We start from the raw sequence: 16,434 nt of genomic DNA on the forward strand, positions 1-16,434 counted from the left end.
CTGTGAAGTTAAAGAGAGCTGGGTTCAGATCCCAGCATTAGCCCTCACTAGATGTGTCATCCTGGTCAGGCTGCTTTGCCTTGCCCTCTTTGGTTGCCAGAATAGAGGACAAGAATCCTGGAGGGTTTCACAGGATTCTCGCAACATCAAACAAGAAAATAAGTGTGGAAGAACTTTACAAACTGTAAAGTGTGTTGCAGACTCAAATTGCTGCTGAATGCATCCATTCAACATCCGTTTATTGTTACTGTTGTCACAGGTTATGGTAAGAGAAACTGCAAGAGCACATAATTCTACCAATACTCATTTTTTAGTAACATGACCTGCTATTACAATTGTTCTAATTGCACTCCTTTTTTACCCTTGTTACAAAGAGTTATAATGAGGGGATAGAATAAAGGAAATCAGACTCCTAGGCACAGACTAGAACAACATCTGACTCAGCCTGCAGCTAAATCCACCTTTTTACATCCTCCTTGCCAGGTAGGGTCACTATGTAAGGAGGGCCTGCAGTAGGAGTGGTAGTTCCTTGAGAATCACTTTATTTGCATTATTTGCTCGAGAACCTGCAAGAGGCTAGGAGTGTGGGAGGAAAGAAAGGAAGGTGAATATAAGAAAATTAATAATATGTAGAGTAGGATTTCATTTTTCTCATAAATTTAGAAAGAAAGGATATTTATATGTAAGATGTATCAGTGCTGGGTGGTAGAATGATGGTTGATTTTTTTTTATTATGCAAGTTATAATATGTATTCGTTGTAGAATAATGGAAGCTATAGATTTTTAAAAGAAGGCAATAACAATCTCCTATAAGTCTACCACCCAGAAATAACGACAGTAATATTTTGGTTTTTTCCAGATAGTGTCCTATGTCTATGAACACGTACGCAACTTAAGTTTATTCACTTTGGGTGAAACCAAAGTGACGATGAAAACCAAGCACCAGTGAAAGATGGCACGTTTGAAAAAAGCCATAACCAAATAAGGAATTTATTTCTGCTAGGGTGTAAGAGGAAACTATTTGAAGTAATCAGAAGGGACCCAATCTTCATTTATCATCCTTTTCCCTATCTTTCCCATAAAGAATACAGATGACTTCTGTAATCCAAATTAATAAAGCCAATTAATCAACTCTTTTAAATGGCTCAAATAATTTAAAAAAGAGAGAGAGAAAGAGCTGCACACAGAAAAGGAGTCCAGGTGACAGAGGCTGCAGCAACCAAGATCCTCTGCACATGTGTGAAGCAAAGGGGCAGCTCTGCCTCATTTACTGCATGTTTACACCACGCCCCTCCATCCCGCAGCCCCCAGCTCCCTCTCCTCACTATCGCCCTCTGACCTGCCCCCTCCCTCAGAAAATGATGAAGGACAACAACCTGGTCCGCCACCTGGACGCCTGTGAGACCATGGGCAATGCCACGGCCATCTGCTCGGACAAGACGGGCACGCTCACCACCAATCGCATGACGGTGGTGCAGGCCTACGTGGGCGACATCCACTACAAGGAGATCCCTGAGCCCAGCTCCATCAACGTCAAGACCATGGAGCTACTGGTCAATGCCATCGCCATCAATAGCGCCTACACCACCAAGATTCTGGTAAGTGGTGCAGCCTCCACCGGAGGGACCAACGTGCAGGGGGCAATGCAGAAGTACCGGGCAGGTGGTCGTAACGTTAAATCCTGCTGATGTATTTTGGGTGGTCAGATAGTAAGCAACTTGTTTCTCTTTGACTTAGCTGTGATATTTGCATGACAAAAAAAAAAAAAAAGATTGTTGTTAATTGTGGTTTTTAGATCCTATCATTGCCCTCCATACCAAAACCAAAAACAAACAGAAAAAACGTTTTATTAGTTAGCTTTTCCTATATAACTACTCCAAAACGTAGTGGCTCAAAGCCAAACTGTGTATTTAGCTCACAATTCGGTGAGCCAGGAGTGCAGGCTGGGCTCAGCCGGGGGACGACGTTCTCTAGCGTGTGTGCGGTGGGTCACGTGCCCAGGTCTGCTGATCTTGGCAGGACTGTAGGCTGATCTGGGATGACCTCAGGCGGGATGGTCCATCTCTGCTCTGTGGTCCCACCTCCTCCAGGAGGCTCACCTGAGCCCTTTACGTTGTCATTTTGCCATATCTTGTTGTCCAACTCAAGTCAAGAGGCCTGCCCAGATTCAAGGAGTGGGGAAATAAGAGTCCATCTTTGATGGGAGGAACTTCAAAGTCACATTGCAAAGGGCATGGATTCAGAGAGGGGACTAATTGTGGCCATTTACACAATCTACCACCGATGATGACATTTTTATTAGTAGTAGTTGGTGGTATTAGTAGTTTCCATAAGAAAAACTCTCATATTCTTATCTCAGCTGCCAAGACTCCACATGCTAGAATCCCTGTTTGGTGTAGAAGCACAGATTGCCTTTTTGTAATTAACCAGTATTCGAATGAAGAGAAATACAGACGTGTCCATCCAGAGCTCAGGCGGCTCCCAGATGTAGGACATTTCTCCAGTGCGAGCATCTGGGCGAGCAGCTGAGCTTTTCTGCTTACGCTGCCAGCGTGCCCTTAGCCCTGAGCTCTCCCTTCTGCCCCTGAGCCAGCCTGAACCTTCAGGATCAGGCTGGGTTGCAGGGGCGCCAGCAGTTTTGTCGCGTCTGGGAGAAGAGCAGGAGCCAGCAGCACGGGCGAGGGCTGGTGGGGGGAATCGGGGAGAGGCGGCTCCTGCCTCCAGACACTGGAGGTGCAGGGACTGCACCCTCCACTGCAGCTGAGCAGCTACCCCGTCACCCCAGAGCTGCATCAGCCCAGAGCTGCAGGCTGGGGAGGCAGCACTGGCAGAAGGAGAAAGTAGGTCGAGAGAAAGCGTGCAGATGGATGATAGAGGATGCTGGGGGCAGGGTGGGGAAGGGGATGCCAGAAATGATGGCGTTTTTGTCTCTTCCCACCCCACCCCACCCAACTCCCCACCTCCCAGCCCCAATGTGGGAATCAAGGGAGACTGACGATGCTTTATTCTGTTCGCCAGGCCTTCCTAAAATAACTGAGATGCTGTTAATGATCTCGTCCTGCAGACATGGCAGAGAAGGGAGCGAGCAGGGCAATTCTCAGAGCAGGCTTTGGGTGATGAGGGTGGCCGTGTGGGCAGAGCCCTGCAAGATGGGCTTGAATTGAGATGTATGTTACGCAATTACAGTAAAAAGGAGCTCTGGGATCTGCCAGGAGGGCTGTGAAACATCTCTGCAGCCATAAGGCTCAATTAGGCAGTGTTTCACAGCACCGGTGGCAAAGCTAAAATTCATTTCCAGGTGTGGTGGACCGAGGCTGTGTCCACGTGGCTGAAAGGACAGGGGTCCATCAGTCCACCTGGGGAAAAAGTGTAGCTGCCAAGACTGGAGAGAGCTCAGGGGCCTGGGAACTGGGATCCTTGGTTCGTAAACAGGCCAAGTCACTTACCTCTCGGGCACCAGCGGCCCCTTCTGTGCCTTGAACCCTGGCATCCTAGGACCCTTGTGCCTCTCCTTCTGGGGCTTCCCTGAAAGAACCCTGGCCACACAGTTCTCCTTGCTGGGAGCTGATGGCCATCAGTGTGGAAGGGACAGCAGAGGCCCCTGGTATGACTGGGTGGTGGTTAAAGCTCACACTCTGGAGCTAGATGGCCTGGGTTCAAATCCCTTACTAGCTGTGTGACTGTAAACAAGTTACTTAACCTCTCTGTGCTTCAGTTTCCTGGGGGCAATGACAGGATTATTGTGAGGATGAAATGAATTAGTAAGTGGAAAGTGCTTAGCACGATACCCAACACATACTCAGCACTCAGGGTGATTAACATTGTTGTTCGTCAGCAGTAAAATCAGCCATTTGTTCTTGTGTATTAACACATATATGCGGAATATGGGAAAATGGTACAAATCAATTGGTTTGCAAGGCAGAAACAGAGACACAGATGTAGAGAACAAACATACAGACACCAAGTGAGGAAAGCAGGGGAGGTTTGGGGGGGAATGAATTGGGAGATTGGGATTGCCATATATACATTACTAACAAGAAAAAAAACATCAAATTGTACACTTTAAATATATGCAGCTTATTGTATGTCAGTCGTATCTCAATAAAAGTTCTTAAAGAAAAAAGCATCCATTTGTAGCTACGCAGAGGCTAATCAATAAATGAACAGACAGCAGAGGCATCAGGGCTACAGAGAGAAAGGGTCTTGCCCAAAGTTACACAACCAATTAGTAGCAGAGCCAACTTACAGATACCCTAAAGCCTGCTATTGGGTAGGGTGTCCGGATTAGGTTCTTGGTCCATGAAACCAATCCTGCAGCTTTAGTATTGGTTGGCCTCAGGAAGGAAGGCTTGGAGTCCAGAGGGTCAGGTTCACAGCTAGGGCTATCAGCCATATCGGGAGAAGGAGCTCCCAGAGACCGCCCTTCTAGGCCTAGAGGCATTCTGAGAAGAATCACAGGCTGCTCAGTCCGTGGTGGAAGTCCAGCCATCCTCCAGGCCAGGCTGGGAAGTCTAGACTGCAGAACATCCTTACCGTGCAAGAGGAGGCAGGCAGGAAAGGCATGCAGTGTCCCCACAGTACCCATCAGCTTTGGTTGGGAAATGAGCCTGGCCTGGAAAACAAATCCTGGGCAAAACTGTACTTCCCCCTGCACAAGGGTGCCAGTTCTTCTGTGTCTTCTTGCGGTCTGATGCAGGCTGTGTGCTCTTTGTGAGGGAGAGACACAGCTAAGTTATCCCCGCTCCCACCTGGCATAGGCTCTTTGGAAGTGCTGGTTGGGTGGGTAAGGTAAGTGGATTGACTGATGAAGAAATATAAAGATATGTATCAGTGAGATGAGGACTAGGTAGGGAGAGGGGTGAATGGGTTGATGGATGGATGGATGGATGGTACATGAGTAAATGGATGAGTAGACGGATGGATGAATATGTAGGTGGTGGATGGATGGATATGAATTGATAAGAGGCTCAGGACAGGGCTATCTCTATGTTCTACTTTCCTATTCTTGTGGCAGCAAGAAGTGGGAGTTGGCCCTGGGCCCAGTCCCCTGGCTAATACCAGTGCCCTCTGGGTACCTCCAGCATGCTGAGCGAATCTCTTCTGAAACTGCCCTCAACTCTCTAGTCTGCATTGATCCAGAGATTTCCAAATTAGCTAGTGCCTGTTATTCTGAAAGATTTTTTTTAAATGTGCATGAGTATTTCCAAGGGTACGTTGGGTAGGTGTAATCTACATGGATTCGCGGATCTTCGGGAGCCCTAGGTCCAGCACCCTCACTTCACTCTGAGGCCCAGAAACGGGAAAAGACTTGGGCCAAGTCACCCTGTGGGTTAGTGGGTTAAAGTCCAAATGTCCTGGCACCCAATCCAGCAAGCAATGGTTAGGAGCTTTGGCTCTGAAGTCCAACAGACCAAAGTTCAAACTTCAGCTCCAGCACTTACTAGCCATGTGACCCTGAGCAAGTCACCTAACCTCTTCAAGCCTCTGTTTTGCAATCTGTAACATGAGAATACAGTTAATCATAATCACTAACAGTCACTTAGTCAGACTCAGTGCTGAGTGCTTAACCTATGTTGCCTTGTATGAGGACCCCATGAAGTAGGTGACATCACATTCATAGATCAGGACATGAGGCTGGAGGAGTTAAGGAACATGCCCAGAGTCCCAGAACAGACGAGAGGCTGAGCCAGGATTCAAATTCGTGTCTGTCCAGACCAGAACCTGCACAGCTCACCCCCACTCCAAGCCCAACCCCTCTGGCTGCACCTTTGCCTTGAGGCAGTTCCAGGGCTGCTGTAAGCTCAGATGAGGAGAGATGTGTGTGGCTCCAGCACCGTGCTTGACGTGTAGCAAGCTCTCAGTCCGTGGCAGTTATTACTCTTAGTACCTCTATTATTATTTCTGAGCCTCACCCTCTGTAGTTCACTTTGCCAGCCACGGTCTCGCTTGACCCTGCATCCACATCCCTTCCAGGTAACCAAGGCAAGTATGACCATTCCCATCTGCAGCTAAGAAAAGGGAGCTGCAGAAATATCAACTAACCTGCCCAGGGTTGCTCCTGACGCCAGGCGGCAGAGTTGAGCTCAGAGAATTCTGGAGGAGTTTACCAAGCAGGTGAGGGAGCGAGGCCATTCCAGGCAGGGCCACCGCCCCGCCAAAGCTCAGAGACCTTCCAGAAGAGGTGGCCGCCTGTGGCCTGGGCATTTCCCGGGGCCAGAATGATGCGAGGTGAGGCTGGGGGCGCTGAGGGGGAGTTGGGTGGCCGCAGATAAGCCCTTCGTAGGCTTTCTCCTCTCAATGCTCAGAACCACCCAGGTGGAGGGCGGTGTGAGAGCCAAGGCTGCCAGCAGGAAGGCCAGAAAAAGCGACCCAGGAGGCCCCTCTCAGAGGGCCAGCCTCAGCCCCGTGCCCCATCCCTCCTGAGGGTGGCAGAACTTTATTCTTTCCACTCCTATTTCTAATCATTAGGAAACTAAACTTGCCCTCTGAGGGGAGCTACGTGAATCCTCGTTTAGTCAGAAATTGCTTCCCTGCCTCGGAAATCCTGGCACATCCTCAGATTTGCTCTGTGGCCCGCGGCTCTTTGAACGTCAAGACTTCTACTAGCTTCTTCTTGTTGCCCTGCTGCTTCTCAGAGCCGCAGCTGAGCCTGCGGATGGAAATAGCTCCTTCCTCAGACTTCAGAGGCGCTGCGCTTTCTTGGGAAAACGTTCTCCTTTTCCGCCCACGTTTATTCTGTGTGCTGAAACCACCCAAACGGACTTTAATTTTATATTTTATGAGACATCTTTTAAAGTAGGTTGACACTGCAGTTAACATTTGAATTATTAACGTGAAGATGGGCACTTGTGGAGCCAAATTGTTGGAACTTTATGGCATGTATTCTGGAAACATGAACTTTTGAAAGAAAAACAAATCTCCTCGGAGTCCCTGAAGTGGTTCTGGAGGAGGGAGCAGGAAGGATTTTCCTGGCAGGATGGTTTTCCTGAATAAATAAGCCAGACGTCACCTAGTTAGAAACCCCTGGTCTTTGGTCCACCCCGTTCCCAAACTGAGGTGCCTCCCTACCCCCGAGAGCCCCAGTCATCCCCCACAGGCAGGAAGGATCTGCTGTATTGTATTTCTCACAAATCTTAGAACTAGAGCTCCTGGGAAGAGGAGGGCAGAGAGTCGGGCCTTGAACACAGACCTGGCTCCCAACCCAGGGAGCAGCTGAATATTCCAATGAGCCTCAAACCCCCTGAGTCAAGCCAGTTCTGCGAGGGGCTCTGGCCAAGACAGGGGTTCCAGAAGGCACAGAAGCCACTGGAGGTGACTTAGCAGGGCGTTAAGATGGGGAGGTGAGGTGGCCCTTCATTCTGGTCTGTGAAGCAACAGGGGCCTTTGTGTTGCATTCAACAGCTATTTTGGTTCTGTTGCTTTTGTTTTTGTTTTTGTTTTTGTTTTTGTTTTTGTTTTTGCAAACACCATGCCTAGAAGAACAGTTTAAAGCACATAACTCTAAATGGGGCATTCTGATTTTTAACAGAGCTGTTAACCCCTACATCCCACCTTCTCACCCTGCACACACACACCCCACCCCTACATGCACATAGCACACACATACTACACCACACACATGTACCCTCCCCCAGATACACAGCACATACAGACCCCACACACACACCCCGCACATACATACATGCACACATACCACATACTCCGTTACACACAGCTCACACTCACGCTGCACGCACGCACACCACATGCACACACACGCACAGTGCATTGACGAGCTCAGGAAAGTCCCCAGGGAGCCTGCTTTCAAGAGTGTGTCTCCCCAGGGCATCTCAGCCCGTCCCGGCTGTCGTCCTGGACGCGCACCCTGACCTATGCCTTCGCAGCCTCTGGGGAAGGTCCCTGGCTCTGTCCACCTCTGCTCCTCGAGGCCTCGCGCCTGGGAGACTCCTGAGGAGGCAGACCCTCCGATGACTATTCTGGAGGCCAAAATTCTGACAAAATCCCATCCCATCTGGCCTCCCGTGGGCAGCACTCCACACCCACAAACACCAGATTATTCATTTATTCCTTCAGCATGCATTCATTGGTTACCCCACAGTGGGAAGCAGAGAGAAGCAGGACAGCGCTCCCCACGCCCCATGGGCTCTAAACCCGTCACCCACCAGTTACCTAGTTAACCAGCCATCTCAAATGCTAGTGAAGACAGGCAGGGCTGCTGGGAGAGCGTGTGCGGTGGGCTCAGAGCTGAGAACAGCCGGGGTCAACTCCTAGCCCGGCCACTTACTAGCCATGTGACCTGGTCATTCCAGGCCTCCCTGTGCACATGGGAATAACAACAGCCTGCCCCCTGGGGAGCCGTGAGGACACAGCTGAGGATGGACATGAAGAGCTTAGTAAAGAGCAAGCAGAGTCGGCATTCGACACATAGTCACTGCTGCAGCTGCCGAGGCTGCCTGGCGGTCCATCCGGGCATTGGGGAGGCTCTCCCGCCAGTGCCTGTTCTCGAGCGGGGAGGGGGAGTGGGCCAGGCCAGCAGAGACGGCCAGGGAGCAGAACGTCATCTTCTAACGTGCTCTCACAAATGTCATCCTGTGGCAGACGCTGCAGTTTACTGTGCTATGGTTGTTGGGTTTTGGGGGATGGAGGGGGTATCGAGGGTTTTTTTAATATTGTAGTAAAATGCACATAACTTAAAATTTATCATCTCAACCATTTTAGTGTCATTAAGTACATTCACATTGTACAACCATCCCCACCACCAACATCCACAACTTTGCATCTTCCCCAGCTGCAACTCTGTTCCCGTTAAACACTAACTCCTCCTCCTCCTCCTCCTCCCCCAGCCCCTGGCGCCCACCCTTCTACTTTCCGTCTCTATGAATTTCACTACTCTAGGGACCTCCTCTAAGTGGAATCACACAGTATCTGTTCTTCTGTGCCTGGTTTATTTCACTTCACATAATGTCCTCAAGGTTCATCCATGTTGTAACGTGTCACAATTTCCTTTTTAAGGCTGAATGATATTATACTGTATTGCAGACCACCTTTTGTTTATCTGTTCATCTGTCGATAGACACTTGGGTTGCTTCCACATTTTGGCTACTGTGAATGATGCTGCCAGGAACGTGGGTGTACAAATATCATCTCAAGTCTCTGCTTTCAATTCTTTTGAGTATATACCCAGTAGTAAAATTGCTGGGTCATATGGTAATTCCATGTTTAATTTTGGGGGGAACCTCCATACTGGTTTCCACAGTAGCTGCACCGTTTTACATCCCCACCAACAGTGCATAAGGGTTCCAATTTCTCCACATCCTTGTCAGTACTTTTCTGTTTTGTTTCCTGTAATGGCCATCCTCATGGGTGTGAGGTGGTACCTGCTAGCTATGTGTTTTTTTAATCTCATTTTTGCAGATGTCATTAATATTTATAACTCATCACTCTTCAGGTCATCATTCCTTGTTCTTAGCTGTAGTCACCCCAAGCATCCCAAAACAGGAGCATGAATTGTCCTCTCAAAGTTACGCCCATAGCTGCACCCAGCACTCCCAAAGGACTTAGTGCCCATATAGGGAAATATGCAGGATACAGCTCTGCACTGGGAATCAGGGGAACTGGAGGAAGCCCCAGGCCTGCCCCCCTGCAGGTCTGTGACAAGGAGCAAATCACTTCCCCCGAGCCTGCTTCCTGCCCCTCAAAACCAATGCCTTATCTCCCTTATGGAACTAGAGCCCTGGAGAGCAGAGGCTCATGGAAAGTCTACAGCAATAGCAAAACCTCTGGGTTTGTCAAGATAAAAAAAAGACAAAAGAAAAAAGGGGTGAGTCCCTACTTCTTAATAATGCATGTAGGCGATTTCAGAGCTCAAGTTCACAGGAACAAATTGAATTACGGAGGAGGCAACTCTGGCATTTGCAACCAAAGACTGTTTGAAATCCTTTTAGGGGAAAATTAAAATATTTCACAGAGGGTAATAAAATGCAGCATGTTTTGCAGGCATAACTGCTCAGCTCTCTTGGGCAAATAAGTAATTAGGCATTTTTATTTCTGTCCTCCGTGTCATCATCTTCTTTCATTAGTGGAGGGGGAAAAAAACTGTTGTGGAACATACATAAAACTCTGGAAATCACCAGAAGTTTAATTATAAAGTTGTAAAAAAAAAAAAACAATAAGTAAATATATAAATTTTAAAAGCACAACATAAACACATGCTGCAGAGATTAAGGGGAGTGCTTAGAATTTCTTTTCCCAACCATCAGAAAGGGTAAGCTGTGAGATTCCTCTGCTTCCAAATCAAATTCTACCAAAGAGTGTGGGAGTGGGGAACCTTCCAAGGCCTGTGATGCTGGGACATAGTTGGACGTGGCATGGAGCAGGGAGGGTGTTCTGAACCTTGACCTGTGGCCCCCAGGCCCCCTCAGAGGGACCTGCAGCTCTGCCTTGCTCTACCATCCTTCACCGTGATCCACTTGAAGGAGTGGATTGATTTTTCTCTCGACTAAAAATCATCTGCTCCAGACTCTCCATTTTACAGATGGGGAAACTGAGGATAAGCGCTTAGGGTCTAAGGCTATATGACCCGATAGGGCTCAGGTCTGCTCCTGGGGCCCGAGCCCTAGCTGTGGACAGGAGAGTCAGCCAGGGACATGTCCTATTGCTGTCCTGCCCTCTGTGCAGCCCATCCGTGCAGCATCTTCTAGAGTCCGTCTTCTTCTTGCCCGGGCTGCTCTTTTGAACAACACAGAGGAGGCTGAGGGTGAGGATCCAGAGGGCTCCTGTGCAAGGCTGGTCTGAGACCCACAAAGAGCCACTTACGGGGGTGTGGGGACACGAAATGCTCATGGGTGTCATTCCTCTTCACTGTCTCTCTGGGGTTTGGGTTTATCCGTGGTGGCTTTTACCACTCCCAAAGCCACGTCCACCTGAGTCGCTGCACATTAATTTTATACAAGTGGTCTGAGTGGGTGTATGCCTGTGTGGGGGTGCCTGTGGGAGGGGAATTTCCTGCCTTATGAACTTCCCGCAGCTGCCTGCTAATCCCAGCATCAGCGCCCACATGGAAGCGTCTTGTTCTTACCTGTTCGTCTGTGCCTCCCCCACCCCAGACTGGTCTGCATTGAGCCATCCAGCAAACAATGAGTGAATGCCTACTGTGTGCTGGACTCTGTGCTGGCCCTGAGAACCCGGGGGGGAAAGAATACAACTCCTACTCAGGAGGTGACAAACCCACAAAGCAACTTTCAAAGACAAGGAAATATCTCTGCTGGTCCTTAAGGGGCAAGAAGGAGTTTGCCTGGCAGGGAAGGAGGAAAGAGCCTCAGGGATGCAGGCACAGGGGCATGAAACAGCTCGTGCTCCGGCAGCCACACGAGGAAGTGAGAGGCGCTGGGGAGATGGGGTCAGCGGTTTCACTGAGGCTCAGGGTCGGGGCTGTGGTGCCCATGCAGCCCAGTTAAAAAGGAACGACCTAGCACTGAGATTGGGGATAACTGTCAAAAAGTGAATGTTACATGAGCGAAGCAAGTTACCGAGGAATGTGTACAGCCTCCTTACATGATGTTTTCAACATGCAGGACAGCACTGCATACACGTACATTAGGTTAAACTGCATGAAATTGCCAGTGGTTGGCCATTGTGACACACAAAAATAGCAGTTGCATTTGGTTCAGCCTCACACGAAGTCACAGGGGATGTTGCATCCAGAGCACAGAATACTACCCCGCCGTGGAAAGGAACTCGCGGCTGACACGTGCGACAACTTGCCTGCGTGGCCGGGGGATTGTGCTGAGTGAAAAGAAGCCAGTCTCCAAAGGTTACATCCTGTGTGATTGCCTTTATATAACATGCTCGAAATGACAAAATTATGGAGGTGGAGAACAGATTAGTGGCTGCCAGGGACAGGGACGGGGAAGGGAGGGAGGTGACTGCAGTCATAAAAGGGTGGCACGGGGAGTGTCTTGATGAACTGCTGTGTATCTTGATGATGGTTGTCACAGGAATCTCCATGTGATGTCATTGCTCAGAACTGAACAGGCACACACGCACGCGCGCATGCACACACGTGTGCGCACACACACAGAGGAGTGCACTAAAACTGGTGAAATCTGAATCTGGCAGGTCGGATTGTATCGGTGTTAACATCTTGGTTGTGATGCGCTACAGTCATACAGGAAGTGAGCACTGGGGGAAACAGGGTGAAGGATATATGACATCTCTCTGTATTACTTCTTATTGCCTGTGAATCTAGCACTGTCTCGAAATAAAAAAGTTAACGCACACAGGGCAAGGATTACTGCCAAATTTAAGCTAGAGTTTCTAGGACAAGGGGTGGTTATACAGATGCAGAGCGGTACATTGAGGGAGTCAGCTTTATCGGTGAGGCTTTAACTTCTTAGAAAAAGCTGAAGCAAGCATAGCCTAGAACGAAGGTTCTACAGAGCTGGAAGATCTGTGCACAATTTTTTTTATTATTATTCTGTCACGGGTTTATGTTTGAACTAGTCATAATCTTTAAAAAGCCCACCTTGCTTAATTCCTTTCATCCAGAGCCTGGACTGGGTGTGGGACGTAGAACCCTGATGGTGCAGGGCGGGGTGGCCCCGCCCCCAGCCAGCCCGCCCACCCGCAGGCAGGCTTCAGCGCCATGAGCCCCCTGCCTCTCCCCGCAGCCCCCGGAGAAGGAGGGCGCCCTGCCTCGGCAGGTGGGCAACAAGACAGAGTGCGGCCTGCTGGGCTTCGTGCTGGACCTGAAGCAGGACTACGAGCCCGTGCGCAGCCAGATGCCGGAGGAGAAGCTGTACAAGGTCTACACCTTCAACTCCGTGCGCAAGTCCATGAGCACGGTCGTCAAGCTGCCGGACGAGAGCTTCCGCATGTACAGCAAGGGCGCTTCGGAGATCGTGCTGAAGAAGTAAGCAACTGGGGGAGCGGGGGTCGACCGGGGGAGCGGGGGTCCACGGGGGGCGCAGGCACAGGCCGAGGGGAGGGCCCGCGGGCACCCACGGTCACAGGGAGGGCCCTGCCCAACACCCAGCAGCGAGACCGCCTGCCTGTCCCCTCGCCCAGGGCTTTCTGCAGGGAGTCCTCCCTCTTCCCCCTCTGAGCCACTGGCTCATCAGGAAGCTCTCCCTATTATCGCTATCAGAGCCCCTCGTGGCACTGCCCTGAGCGTGGAGTTGGTAGACGGCACGATTTTCATTGTTAGCCCGTCTCCTCTGACTCCAGGTGCCCGCAATAAGCCTGAGAATGAAGCAAGTCACGCCCCATCTCTGGGCCCCAGTTTCCCCATTTGTACCTTGAGGGGGACTCAACCCTGGTCACACATTAGAATCGCCCCACCAAGCTTTAAAAAAAAAAATCCCACTGAATCCTGGACTCGCCCCAGACAAACTGAACTGGAACCTCTGGTGTGGGGCTTGCAGGTGGGGGGTTATTCAGTGCTCCCCCAAGCCGTCCTGGTGCACAGGCAGGGTCGGGAACCACTAGCCTAGGTTTTATACCCTCTGAAAACTGTTTTAGCTGTGGAACTATTTTTTCACATGAAATCTTGTGAAGGTGAAACAGAGCAAAGTAGATCAGCTCTTGCTCAATGGCCTGGGGCAGATGTTGCAACAAGGCTGCCTGATTTCTTTTTGGCTGATCCTGATTTCAAACCCGCCTGGGGTCCAGGGGCCAGGACCACCCCTGAAGCGTTGTGGGAAATGGACTTGACGGGCCCTGGATGACCGACCACGGCCAGTGGGGTGTCACTGGGGAGGTGGGGCTGAGCTCCGAGCCTGTCAGAGGGAGGGTCCTTGGGCCCGTGGCTGGACCTTACCCAGCCCCCTCCCACCTCCCCCAGGTGCTGCAAAATCCTCAACGGGGCGGGTGAACCCCGGGTCTTCCGGCCCCGTGACCGGGACGAGATGGTGAAGAAGGTGATCGAGCCCATGGCCTGCGACGGGCTCCGCACCATCTGCGTGGCCTACCGCGACTTCCCCAGCAGCCCGGAGCCCGACTGGGACAACGAGAATGACATCCTCAATGACCTCACCTGCATCTGCGTGGTGGGCATCGAGGACCCCGTGCGGCCCGAGGTAGGTGCCCCACCATGGAGTTCGGGGAAGGGGGTGAGGCTGGGCGTCCAGCCTGCTGGGTGGCCTGGCGTACGTTGCCTCACCCCTCTGAGCCTCGGTTTCCCTGCAAGACCCCACCGGGTCTTTTCTGTACCTACTCCTAAACATTCAGACTCTTAGACCAGCGTAGCCACACCTGTCTGCTTGGGACGTGGGGCGCAACCCACAGCCTGCCAGCTGGTGTTGCTCTGCCGGGGGGCGGGGGCTGTCCTGTCCCACCCAACCACCCAGAGTCCTTCCCTCTGGGCCCCAAGGACAGGCATTGGGGGTCTACCCTGCCCCAGAAGCCTGAGAGGAGACAGAATCTCCTGTCACAAATCCATAGGTTCAGATTCCAGGGTCCCTGCAAAGGAGACGCCCAATAGCAAAAGTCACTGCACTCGCGAAGACCCCACATGAGAATTTAGAGTTCTTCCCATCCAGACCAGGTAGTTTCCCCTGGTGATACAGCAGACAGCCTGCCTTTATCAGGTTTCCAGGGGAACAGAGCTGGAAAGTGAACCAGAGTCCAGATTCTCGAGCAGAAAGGAAGGGGTGGGGGTGACTGAGGGAAGTGATGTCGCACGCACACCTACGGAGGTGCTCAGCTGGCAGTGTGTCTTCGGTCTCCTTCAGCTGAGTCTGCGTGCAGGGAAAGACCAAGAGTTCAGCGCTGGGGATTTGCAGGGTTGGAGAAGGGTGGGAGGAGCGTGGTCATTCAGGCTGCCCAGGCTGGAAAGAGGGTGTGGGACGGGGAGAGAGCTGCCTCAAATCTTCAAAAGGCTGCTGTGAGCAAGCAGAGCGAGTTTGCTCGCCCTGGGAGCCCAGGAGTGGGGCCAAGGCACACAGGAGGGCCCGGCCCCCACTTCCTCAAGGACTAGTGCTGCTGGGCCCAGGTTGGCCTTGGCAGTGGGATTTGGCGATGATGCCCCTTGGGACTGTTACCGACTGGGGTTCTTGGCCCCCTTAATCAATAGAAATTGATAAGAGGCCATGCAAGATATTCAGGCAAGGCTCTATGGGGGCCCCTGCTGCAGCAGGGGGCACAAGAGCAAGTAACAGGTTCCTTATATGGGGTGAGGGTAGGGGTGTGTCCAGGGCTTGGGACGACGGGGTGGCTTAGGTGGTCTGCCCACCCCTTTGGTGGTGTTACACGCAGGGGGCATTTGCAGTGCCCTGCTTTTGCTCCTGACTCTTCAGAAGTGGCAGTTGGGCTCTTTTGGTCTTTTCTGTATTCTGTTGTCTATCATTTGCCCCAACTGTGCATGCATGCAGGTATTTTTAGCCCCTTATAGTTTCTTTATATTTTGATGCTCGAGGAGATGTCTGTCCAGGTGCAAGCACTGCAGCAAAGGGTCCCAGGTCCCAGCCTGTCTCAGGGCCACCTTCCTTCACCAAGGGCAACTTCAATGTTCCCCACTTACCCTGACATCATCCCCTGGGGGCTTCTGGCTGTCCCCTGCTCCTCTTGGAGTCTCCATGTCCCTTTCTTTCAAGTGAAAGGGAGCAGACAAGACGCCTTCCAAGCTCCTGGCCCCGATGTTGTAAGAGTCTCCATTCCAGAGACCAAGTGAAACTTGAAGGTCACAGACATGGACATTTGGGCAGCAGGGAGAGGGGTCAAAAGTGTGAGTTCAGGCATCAGACAGACTTGGGGTTCTGAGTCCCTCAGCATTACAAGCTGCGTGACCTTGGGCCAGTTACATAACCTCTCTGAGCCTCCATTTCCGCATCTGAAGATTGGGGATAATAATAGTATTCTACACACACACACACACACACACCCCCAGGATATTGTGAGGCATCAGATCCTGTTCATACAAGCAACAGGCAGAGTGTCTGGCAAGAGAGAAGCGGCCCATAAATGTGGGTGCCCTGCCTTTATGCCCCTCCCCGGTAGGTGATTACTCCAGATGCAGTGACAAGTACCAGCTCCTATTACAGAGCCTGGCCTGTGGAAGGTGCTCGGTAGGTATTTATGGAATGAATGAATGACAGGAAATCTTCCAGCCCTGCCTGGTGCTTCCCTCTCTCTCTCTCTCTCTCTCTCTCTCACACACACACACACACACACACACACACACACACACACACACACACACACACACACGCCTCCTCACTCCCACCCAGAGCCTAAAACAGCAAAGGCAGTTAACGTCCCTGGTGCTTGGCACTGCAGCCCGTACGCCTTTGCCTGCAGCCTGCACCTCTCCCTGGACACACGGTTGTTTATCATCTCCCCGTGGGACAGCTGCTCATTACCAGCTGCTAATAGGCTCGGGCTTTGCTGTGGTGCGTTACCCCTTACAGGCGACTGAAATAACAGTGCACGAAGCCGGCC

At 51.2% G+C, this 16,434-nt stretch overlaps 1 protein-coding gene across 3 annotated transcripts in view; it reads left to right on the forward strand.

The window, feature by feature from the left end:
* The window catches only part of ATP2B2 (ATPase plasma membrane Ca2+ transporting 2), a 200,045-nt gene that overhangs the window by 150,606 nt on the left and 33,005 nt on the right, over positions 1-16,434 (forward strand). For all 3 annotated transcript variants that reach the window (XM_057706131.1, XM_057706132.1, XM_057706133.1), the window contains 3 exons: positions 1,356-1,598; positions 12,669-12,910; positions 13,841-14,075. In XM_057706131.1, the coding sequence (XP_057562114.1) occupies positions 1,356-1,598; positions 12,669-12,910; positions 13,841-14,075 (720 nt within the window). The remainder of the gene's footprint in view (positions 1-1,355; positions 1,599-12,668; positions 12,911-13,840; positions 14,076-16,434) is intronic.

The sequence above is a fragment of the Hippopotamus amphibius genome, chromosome 13, assembly GCF_030028045.1.
Source record: "Hippopotamus amphibius kiboko isolate mHipAmp2 chromosome 13, mHipAmp2.hap2, whole genome shotgun sequence".
NCBI lineage: Eukaryota > Metazoa > Chordata > Mammalia > Artiodactyla > Hippopotamidae > Hippopotamus > Hippopotamus amphibius.